Source organism: Oncorhynchus mykiss, chromosome 1 (genome assembly GCF_057628025.1).
Source record: "Oncorhynchus mykiss isolate SJ-2025 chromosome 1, ASM5762802v1, whole genome shotgun sequence".
NCBI lineage: Eukaryota > Metazoa > Chordata > Actinopteri > Salmoniformes > Salmonidae > Oncorhynchus > Oncorhynchus mykiss.
The window spans coordinates 55,695,292-55,706,821 of NC_143022.1; the positions used below are offsets into that span (position 1 = coordinate 55,695,292).

At 41.1% G+C, this 11,530-nt stretch overlaps 1 protein-coding gene across 2 annotated transcripts; it reads left to right on the plus strand.

The window, feature by feature from the left end:
* The first annotated feature begins 328 nt into the window (after positions 1–328).
* On the plus strand, positions 329–10,630 carry LOC149985575 (uncharacterized). Of its 2 annotated transcripts, none has more exons than XM_090234649.1 (7): positions 329–487; positions 715–882; positions 3,197–3,248; positions 3,468–3,642; positions 3,747–3,783; positions 4,060–4,304; positions 4,490–9,078. In XM_090234649.1, the coding sequence occupies exons 2-7, from the start codon at positions 847–849 to the stop codon at positions 8,967–8,969; spliced, it is 5,025 nt and encodes a 1,674-aa protein (XP_090090775.1). In that variant the 5' UTR covers positions 329–487; positions 715–846; the 3' UTR covers positions 8,970–9,078. The 2 variants fall into 2 exon arrangements, with proteins under 2 accessions (XP_090090775.1, XP_090090783.1); XM_090234657.1 differs by lacking the exons at positions 329–487; positions 3,747–3,783 and adding an exon at positions 10,445–10,630 and having other exon boundaries at positions 4,490–8,939; positions 9,066–9,144.
* Positions 10,631–11,530: the final 900 nt, after the last annotated feature.

An 11,530-nucleotide genomic window follows, 5' to 3' on the forward strand; every position in this document is an offset into this window, starting at 1 on the left:
GGTGACTCCATAACGCATTAATTACGAATCTTGATATCAGGCAATATGATCTATGTGGATTTATAGCGAAAACCTGTTCTTTAAAAAACTAAATATTGGCCATTATAAACTGGGTGTTTTGAGCCCTGAATGCTGATTGGCTGAAAGCTGTGGTATATCAGAGCATATACCACGGGTATGACAAAACATTTATTTGTACTTTTCTAATTAAGTTGGTAACCAGTTTATAATAACTGTGCGTTGTGTCATGTGTAAGAACAGCTCTTAGCTGTGGTATATTGTCCATATCCACAAGCATTTAAAGAATGGTCTCATTTTTTCCAATCAGAGTTTAAATGAGGATGATCCACATGATCATCAAAGTTTGGAAGGTCAAGTCCAGAAAGTGAAAAATGATATCCTGGGTTTAAACTATCCAGAAGATAGTGAAGTGAAGGATCCCCTGCCTCAGATCGAGCTGAAGGCTGTGACAAGGAGAAAAGTTAAGGTGAGAGAATAGACTGAGGAGAGAAAGGGAAATCTGGGGTCTTACCTGTCCACACTTTAAACCTGTCCAATATGCCATATAACATGTTGTGAGGTTGGAAGGTAAATTGTCCTTACAACAGACTTCCATCTCTTAATATTCAATCACCAATTGTTTAATGTAGCTCTTCTCAAAGGCCTGTATAGCAACGGCAACATACAGTATGTCATTGACTATTGTCTTTTTAGACCAAGAGGAAGACCAGTGCCAACAGGCCCACAGTTGAACAGAGCACTGATACTGATGCAGCTGAGATAGATTTTGTTGATAATCAGAATGATGAAGATGAGGATGAGGTGAAGAAGGATCCCCTGCCTCAGATGGAGCCGGATGCCGTGAAGAGAAAAAAAGTCAAGGTAAGGGAATAGATTGAGCCAAGATATCTTTCATATCTATAACCTGCCCCTACAGCATGTTGTTCTGAGGAAGGTAAATTGCCCATGCAATACCCTTTTATCTCCTAATAGTAAATCTAGGGCTGACCCCATTTGTTCGACAGTTTGGTCAATAGGCTGTTGGTTGACTGGGATTTCTTAAGTTGAGCAGTCACAAAAGTTTTTTTTCTTCAAGGTGCACTTGGACACCTGAGAGAGGAAAACCAACTAAATTAGGTCTATAATTAATAGCCTAATTGTTAAATGTGCCTGGCTTTGTAAATCATCCATATATATATATCAGTCAAAGGGGTTTTTCTTTATTTTTACTAGTTTCTACATTGTAGAATAATAGTGAAGACATCAAAACTATGAAATAGCACATATGGAATCATGTAGGTATCAAAAAAGTGTTAACCAAATCAAAATCTATTTTATATTTGAGATTCTTCAAAGTAGTCACCCTTTGCCTTAATCACAGCTTTGCACACTCTTGGCATTCTCTCAACCAGCTTCATGAGGTAGTCACCTGGAATGCATTTAATAAATTAACAGGTGTGCCTTGTTAAAAATTAAGTAAAGGAATTTCTTTCCTTCTTAATGCATTTGAGCCAATCAGTTGTGTTGTGACAAGGTAGGGTTGGTATACAGAAGATAGCCCTATTTGGTAAAAGACCAAGTCCATATTATGGCAAGAACAGCTCAAATAAGCAAAGAGAAACAACAGTCCGTCATTACTTTAAGACATGAAGGTCAGTCAATCCGAAAAATTGTGCAAGTGCGAAAACCATCAAGTCGCAAAAACCATCAAGCGCTATGATGAAACTGGCTCTCATGAGGGCCGCCAAAGGAAAGGAAGACCCAGAGTTAACTTGGCTGCAGAGGATAAGTTCATTAGAGTTAACTGCACCTCACATTGCAGCCCAAATAAATGCTTCACAGAGTTCAAGTCACAGACACATCTCAACATCAATTGTTCAGAGGAGACTGTGTGAATTAGGCCTTCATGGTCAAATTGCTGCGGTGAAAGCACTACTAAAGGACACAAATAAGAAGAAGAGATTTGCTTGGGCCAAGAAACACGAGCAATGGACATTAGATGGGTGGAAATCTGTCCTTTGGTCTGATGAGTCCAAATTCCAACAATGTCTTTGTGAGAGGAGGTGTTCAGATGATCTCCACATGTGTGGTTCCCACCATGAAGCACGGAGGAGGTGTGGGGGTGCTTTGCTGGTGACACTCTCTGTGATTTATTTAGAATTCAAGGCACACTTAACCAACATGGCTACCATAGTATTCTGTAGTGATACGCCATCCCATCAGGTTTGTGTTTAGTGGGACTATCATTTGTTTTTCAACAGGACAATTACCCAACACATCTCCAGGCTGTGTAAGAGCTATTTGACCAAGAAGGAGTGTGATGGAGGGCTGCATCAGATGACCTAACATCCACAATCACCCAACCTCAACCCAATTGAGATGTTTTGGGATGAATTGGGCCGCAGAGTGAAGGAAAAGCAGCCAATAAGTTCTCAGCATATGTGGGAACTCCTTCAAGACTGTTGGAAAAGCATTCCAGGTGAAGCTGGTTGAGAGAATGCCAAGAGTGTGCAAAGCTGCCATCAAGGCAAAGGATGGCTACTTTGAAGAATCTCAAATATAAAATATATTTTGATTTGTTTAACCCTTTTTGGTACCTACATGATTCCATATGTGTTATTTCATAGTTTTGATGTCTTCACTACTATTCTACAATGTAGAAAATAGTGCAAATATAGAAAAGCATTGAATGAGTAGGTGTGTCCAAACCTTTGACTGGTACTGCATACATGTATACAGAAATAAGACAGATATAGCTTCTGTTGCCTGTTTGAGTATTTGTTTAATAGCCTACTGATTCTGTGAGCACCAAGCCTCATGCACCGGCTAAATGTTGAATTAAGCAATTTCACAGATTCGGCTGTTTTTAATCTTTGCTATGCTGTAATAATACAGTGTCACCATCGGGCTCTTTTTTGAGTCATTTGTGTGTCTTAATTATTTAATAAAACAGTGTGCTTAAAGCATCAGACAAGCTCAGTGCCTATGTAGGTGATTGTATTCAAACACATAGGGTGTGTCTGATATGGAAAAATACATTTTAACATTAGAACAGGATGTCTCTCGGTCTATAAATATTTTTTTTTGTCGGGGACAGCCCTATAATCATTCTTACCCTTGCTCTACTCAAAGGGCTGTATTGGAATGGCTTCATACAGTATCTACGTATATATCATTGACTGCATTGTCTTTTTAGACCAAGAGGACCAAGAGAAACAAAGTGGAGCAGATCACTGATACAGATGCAGGTCATAAATTAAACTCTAATTTCACTGAACGTAATCCTTTTGCATGTAAATGTGATTTAGTATGGACATCTATTGAGCAGAGGACTAATAGCAGAGTGCATAATCCTTTGTTGGGTACTTATCTTCACAAAGTACACAAAATTGGCTAATACATACTTGCCTTAGAAGGTTACATGTTTTCTGACTTCTTTACCTTGGTGAATGCTGCTTTGCACACAGGTCCCTCTACATCTGTGGAATTCTCTGGGATGACAGTTCAGGGGACATCTCACCAGGGACAATCTAATGAGTGTGTCTCCAGGGCCTGTCAGACCAGGGCTCTTGACCTCCCGCCAATCAATCCGGATGCTTTCAACCCGGTTATCATCCGGTTTCTGGAAAAACTTACTGAGGAGTATGTCTAAACTTCTGTTGTAGTATTTGAATGCAATGATTTTATAAATTGTATGTGTGTTGGTGTGCTTTTTGGTGCTAAAAACATCTAATTATCTCCGAAAGGCAATGGAGGCAGTTAAGCATTGGCAGGATGGACCCTGTAAGTCCCTTAACCTTGAAAATTATTCATAGATATATAAATAGATGTTTCAAGAAAATTAGATACAAGCCTTTTATCTATCTACAGTATCATCCACATTATCACAAACAGTTATATACAAAGAGCTTTTTAGTAGCCTACTGCTTTTCATGCTTTCCAATGTATGCCACTTTCATGATTCTCATGAACTTATGTGAGATTGTTGGTATCTCTTTGAGGAGCTTGGTTTCAGAGCCCGGCTATGCGTAATCTACCTACACTGTTTCGGTCCTACAGGTGATGAGGGCATTGCTTGCAGAGATGTGCCTGGAGATTGTGCGGTTTGTATCTGAGGCCATCCTGGAGGTCATCATCCCTGCAATTTTCCGTTTTGTACGGATATACAGCCATGTGTCTCCAGTATCCGGCAAGTCTCTGACAGAATCAGAGAGATCCTCTAGCACAAACCTGAAGGTTCGCAAGAGAGGCAGCAGCAAATCCTCAAGGTCTTGCACGGCCAAATCAAGCTCCTCTCGTAATGGGTATGTTCAGTCATTCGGTTTCACCTAACTATTCATAACCCATTTTGTGAAAATATGTTTTGTTATCTGTGTTACAGTTTACTCTTAATGACCAATTTAATTGATTGCTGAATTATGCATTAATGTGACTACAGTATCCACTATTGAATATGGAATGCTGTATTGTTTGCTTTGTATTCTCAAAGGTCTCAGACATTGTTGCCAAATACTCAGGGAGATGGTGAGTCTATTTCATCTGAGCCACTCAGTGACTTTTTTGGGATCACTGAGGACAGTCTCCTCACTGGTGTCCAGGATTCCTTCAAAGAGTCGCTGAACAATGTCCTCTGTATCCAAAGAGAGGGCCAGGTAGACACTCAAAGTCTATCCCGGGTTATTGTTGGAGAAGTGTCAAAGAAAGTAAATTCCATCATCTCTGTGGCCATCCAAACTCCCATCTCTGGGCGAATGTCCCCTGTCATTTTTGCCAGTGGTGGTGTCTCCAGCACCAAGGTGGTTGAGGAGATGGTGTCTGGCATTTCCAACATACTTCAGATGTACATTAATGGGAAGAGTGTTGAGCAGAGTGTTGTTCTCAGAGAGGATGGTGTTGAGGTGGATATGACACATTTAACAGGACAGGTCATGACAGCCCTCAGTGGCACTGTTTTGAACTTCAGCAATAAGGAGGAAAATGAACCCGACAAGAGGGAACTGCTTTGTGTTGTTGCTGACCATATGAAGAGGCTTGAAGCTTGTAAAAGTCCTGAGGAGATGCTAAAACAAGGAGAGAGCAACCTCAATATCAAAGGTACCAAATCTAGTCTTTGTCTGTCAACACAAAGTATGGACAGACTACTCACTGAGGAGTTTCAGACCAAGGCCACTGAATCGATCCGGGAGATCGTTAAAAGATTCAGGGGTTGTGCATCATGTTGTTCTGGCACTACATCATCTAGTCCAACTCCTAGGATAGGTGAGATCAGAGACCTTATGATTGACCCTGAGGCTTCTGAGTTGGTAAGTACCTTTGTTTCAGACATGGACAATCTTACCCAGTCTATCAGGGCATCCTGCTCCCCTGCACAGAGTGAGCAGATCCTTCTTGAAAACCATCAAAGTAAGATCTGGTCTTACACTGTTGGTTGTTACTACGACATGAAAAATACGCTGAAGAGGCTCCTTACCTGTCCAGAAAAAGGGGATCTCGCAAGTACATTTGTGGAGAGCACAAAAGATTCTTTCACAATGGTTCCAACTTTGTGCCTGGACATCGGTCATTCCAGTAATGGTGAGGCTGACACATCGGACTCCATTTCTTGTAAACCACTTTTAATAACCTCATCTATGAATGAACAAAAAGGACAAAGTGAGACCCCAAAACCTCTCTTGGCTCTCAAAAAGTATTTGCAAGACCAAGTTCTCCTTGACACCGCAAAAGCGATTGCCAGCCAGGTTCTAGTCTTGTATAAGACTGAGGTGATGGAGAAGTTCTCATCTTCTGTTGGAGAGTGTGATTCTGAAGAGTCTCTGGAGGCCATTCTATTTGTGGATGGCATCATGTCTGACTTGAATGATTTCACCAGTTCTTGTTCCGCCTCACCATCTGAGTTTTTAGACAGTGAACAATGTCTCTCCCATCTCACTTTTCCACTTGGTCTGCAGGACAGCACCACCAACAGTGAATCTACCCAGAGTCTTCCAGTTATAAATATGAAGAAACTCTCCAGTGTGTCTTTCCAGACAAAGGCTAGAAAGGCAGTGAGTGAAGCTCTGAGATCTGTCAACCCCTTTACAAACAGCTTACTGGGAGACTCGGAAGCATCTAAATTGCTGGACACTTTTGTAACAGATGTGGAGACTATTGTTCAGTCCATGCAGGCACATGACTCTGAAAATTTCAACATTTCGAAAGTGAGCACCCTTTCTGCTGCTCGTATTATATATCATAGATTTCGAGAAATGCTGAGGTGGTTTCTCACTCCCTGCCAAGACTCTGTAAAGGTCATCGATGGTGTTACACCAATACATAATGAGACTCTCAAACAGGCTCCTAGTGAAAGTTTAGATTCTCAGGTGACTTGTAATAGTGATTCTCTTGAAATCCAAGCAGACCTTCAAACCTGTACCAAGGAGGTCATTAGTCGGATCCTCACTGTGTATCACTCCGAGGAATCCATGGAGGAATGCATCTCTAGCCTAAAAGGAGATACAGAAGACCTGTCCAAGCTTTTGGATGCCGTTGTTTCTCAGATTGACGTCCTTGCCGCCTCCAAATCATATTTATTTGTTTATGACTATGCTGTCAATACACAGGACAATTTGCATGGTGAGATCAACAATATTGAGGAGGAGGCATCCTCTAGAAGTCTTAAATCCACAGCCTTTGACAAACTATGTACTGAGGAGTTTCAAACTAAAGCCTCACATATGGCTGGTGGGATCCTTCAATCAGGGTTAATTGGCATTGTAAATACCAACCTTGATGGTAGAAGTGCAGACATTTGTGCAGAGTCCAGTAATGAAAGTGATGTCAAAATCCTTCAGAAGAGTGGAACTCCATCTTTGTTCACCTCTTCTCTGCACACCAATTCTGCAGCATCCAACATCGTCATAAGCATCACTAAAGACCTTAATAGCTTCACCCAGATGACTAAAATGTCTGATGCTTCAGTGTCTGGCCAGTTAGAGAGATCCCTGTCAGCTTCAACCCTTCCTGTCAGTGTTCACAACGGGGCCAATGTGAAAGGAAAGATCATTTGGCCAGGCACTGTTAACCTGTTCAACAATGTGTTCACCAAGGTCAAGGATTTTTTTGCCCAGCAACAACCGGTCCTCCTAGACAATGTGGTTGAGGCCCCCAAACATGCCGAATCCATATGCAGAACAGCTACTTCTACACAAATGACTTACAGTGAACATGAAGGCAGCCACACCAGCATGGTAAATTATTCCAAAACCTTAATTAGTCAGACTCTGATGACAATCCAGAGGAGAGTGTCTATGTCAGAGAGGATGAGCACCTCAGAGAAAGGCCTCTTGACTCGTTCCATCGTGGGCTCCATGTTGGAGGATGTTGACATGGTGAGAACTGATGGAAATGAGATACACCGGCCATCCTCCTCAAAGTCCTCCCTGTCCATCACCTCTGCCATGACCAGAGGGTCCCAGAGTGATTTTACAAATTCTCTTCCAGGCACTCCAGTCCCCAATGAGTGGCCTGTTGAAATCTATTGTCCTATCATTAGGAGTTCGGTCATTGATATGAGTGACTCCTCAACTCATTTACAAGGGTCAACAAATTACACAAGGCAAACCATTTCTGCCATAGTTGACACTGTTATGGAGGTCATTCCAAGAGAAGATACGGAACACATAGCAACTGCAGATGATGTCACTTCTTTTACAAGAAGACTTGCGAGACTCAGCCCCAGGGACGGTCTTCAGCACTTCTCACATGAGCTCACTGACAAAGTTTATGAGCTCATAAAAAGTCACAACACCCCCCAGGCTCTTTTTGTGCCAGCTGGCAAGAGCGTGTCTGACTCTATTCTTTTGAAGCTGAAGACAGGATTGAATGCTTCTGAAGAATCCAGGGAGTTTCCATCTGACCTTGTGTACTCCTTTGCTACGGAGTCAATAAAACGTCTGCTACAGCAGATTGTCTTCTGGCTTCCTCCACCATCACAAGGATCCGATTTCTGCCAAACTGTCATCTCTGATGGTTCTCTGCAGGACACAAGTCAGCTTATCCCGAGCTCTTCTGCCATCTCCATTAGTTCCTCACAGGTTTACTGTGACACAAAGAGCCTTTTCACCAATATAATGGTCAATCAGGTCATGGATACCTGTTCTGTGGCCTCCAGTTCATCAGAAGAATTATCAGAGTTGATGAACATAATCAATGGGTTGTCCCCAAGTGATGCTGGAACACTTGACTCTGACAGACCGGCTCTCATGACCACTAGCCGTCAGTCTAGTGCCAAATCATTGCCTAGAACCTCTCTGTCTGGCAGCAGCACACACAACGGTGGAACTGTGGATATTCAAGTTTTAGGAGAGGTGGAATCCAAGATGGACAACAAAGATCTAGAGATGTGTAGTGTCTCTGTGTATCCATCAACTCCATCAGCCATGGACTCTGATACACATGCATCATTTGACTCCACTAGCAATGACTACACCTCTTTGGTACTTTTACTGATTGTTAGATTGCTGTCAATGATCACCCCTATCACATTACTGGAATCCTCTGACATTGGTGAAACATCAAGAGTTCTCACAAAGAGGATTCTGTCTGAGTTCTGTGGCACCTCAGGCCTTGAACCAACTCAAGCCTACCCCCAGAATCTGAAAATCAAAAAGATTTTCAAGGCTGTCTACAAGGGGCTTCTTCAAGAATTTGGGTCAGAGAAGATGCTCCAGGTTGCAATGAAGTCAACGGATTATGCATTTGACGATGCCCTGGTCAAATCATTAACTAGGGAACTACTAACTAAATGCAATGAGGCTAGCTCTTCACCTCCCTCCATGACCCAGTTGTCATCACACAATGCACTTGGCAGTGACGAGGTAGGTAATTCTGGGCTTCCAACAACTAGTAGAAAGGAAAAGAAGAGAGGAAGATTCAGCTCTCTCTGTGGACTCAACCCAAAGGTACATATGTCATCAAAATACAAATTATAAAGATTATTTTTATTCATTACGTACAGTATGATGGTAAACACTGATACCTTTTGTGTGCAATTTCTCCTACTGTACAAATGACTGTTTGTTACCCAGTGTACAATGAAGGTCAACAAGAAGAACCACTGCATTCCAACACCTTCCCAGAACCAGACCCCTGCCGTCAGTGAAACAGGTAAGTCAATACACTCAAATGTGTACTAAACAAAAATATAAACGCAACATGCAACAATTTCAAAGATTTTATTGAGTTACAGTTCATATAAGGAAATCAGTCAATTTAAATATGTTCATTAGGCCCTTATCTATAGATTTCACATGACTGGGAATACAGATATGCATCTGTTTGTCACATATACCTTAAAAAAAGGTAGGGGCATGGATCAGAAAACCAGTCAGTGTCTGGTGTGATCACCATCTGCCTCATGCAGCGTGACACTTCTCCTTCGCATAGAGTTGATCAGGCTGTTGATTGTGGCCTATGGAATGTTGTCCCACTCCTCTTCAATAGCTGTGCGAAGTTGTTGAATATTGGTGGGAACTGGAACACGCTGTTGTACACGTCAATCCAGAGCATCACAAACATGCTAAATGGGTGACATGTCTGGTGAGTATGCAGGCCTTTCGATACATTACCATGCACATGAGGTGATGGTGGTGGATGAATGGCACGACAATGGGCCTAAGGATCTCGTGACGGTATCTCTGTGCATTCAAATTGCCATTGATAAAATGAAATTGTGTTCGTTGTCCGTAGATTATGCCTGCCCACCCCATAACCCTACAGCCAACACGACGCCATATACTTGGTCTGTGGTTGTGAGGCCGGTTGGACATACTGCCAAATTCTCTAAAACGGCATTGAAGGCAGCTTATGGTAAAGAAATAAACATTAAATTCTCTGGCCACAGCTCTGTTGGACATTCCTGCAGTCAGCATGCCAATTGCACGCTCCCTCAAAACAAGTCAACCAGCGTTTTTCCTTGCTCCTATTTTTCTCAGTCTCTGAGACATCTGTGGCATTGTGTGGTGTGACAAAACTGCACATTTTAGCGTGGCCTTTTATTGTCTCCAGCATGAGTTGCACCTTTGTAATTAACCCACACGAGTCTAAGCCCTGTCTAGGCCGATGGGTTTGTATCGGCCTTACTGCTATTTGCCCATACAAACGCATTGAATAACAGATTCACTACATGGAACTGAAGTGTCTGTCTTAAATTTGAGAGATATAAGTTGACGAATATATATATATATATTGCATGTTTTTATCCCCTTCTTTTTGGCACTAAGCCCTGGGGGGGGCCTATGTAACACTTCTGCGTTAAATAGGGGGATTGAGACTGCTAGGCTACCTGCCGGCCTACATTTGTAAATTATGTAGAATATTACAATTTAAATAATAATAATGCAATACTAATTATTCACACTAACTAGGGTCAGTTAAAGAAAATGTTATGTTTACATTTTCTTTTCAGCAATTGTCAAAGATCAAGAATCCTGCCAAACAGAGAGTGTATGCTCCACCAAGAAGAAACCAAGGAAGCGTTCGCTCATTTCCAGGATGTTTTCAGCTATAGGCAAAGCCTTTTCCAGTCCCTTTACTTCCTGCTATAAAAGGAAGAGCACCTAATCTATATTTCAAAATAAATATTTGAAATTAACATAATTGCATTAATTCTTCATGTTGAGTGTTTTTCATTATATATTATTGGATGATATAAAGTGTAGTAGTAGAAGTTGTATAGTTGACTATATTACTTTTACTTTTAAGATACATAAAAAAAAATAAGAATATGTGCACTTCTAGGTACAGTTGAAGTCTGATGTTTACATACACCTTAGCCAAATACATTTAAACTCAGTTTTTCACAATTCCTGCCATTTAATCCTGTTAGAGGAATTCTAAATTCCTCTGTATTATTTCCCAATCAGAATTCATTACTCTGTCAATGCATTCTAAAGGGATTATAAGACCCAATATTTTTATAAGAATGGACAGAGCCCCGGTCTTAAAAGTCAGGTAACAGCGTTTAATTCAAGAGAGTACTGGTACATACACATTTTTCCACAGGTTATAAACTGAAAATGATGTCAGCGTTTTCTAAATGTTCTATCTCTTCATGACACTAGTAGAGAGGCCCTATAGTTCTCGAGCCTTCCCTCCTCGCCTGCAGCCAAGGTCAGTAATTGTAAATCAGCATTCTAGACAGTCTGGAGATAGTTCATTCATTTGTACAAAGGAACAGACCGTCATTGTTACTAAACTCCTGATTATATTATATACAATTGGGAATGGGAGCAAGAGAGAAAATTCATATATGTACAGTACATAATAGCATTTGGACTAGTCAGTCCTGATTGAAATGTATACATAATTAGTCATCATTGATAAAAAATTCCCTTAACATATCCACCCTTTGATTAAATATTATACATTCAAACACACATTGTAGTTATATTGTAATATTGAAAAGCCCATTTCTATTTTTATTAGAGATATTTCTTGTCATCAAAACATCACCTAAACATAACCCAACACTGGCATTCGCCATAATTGTTTC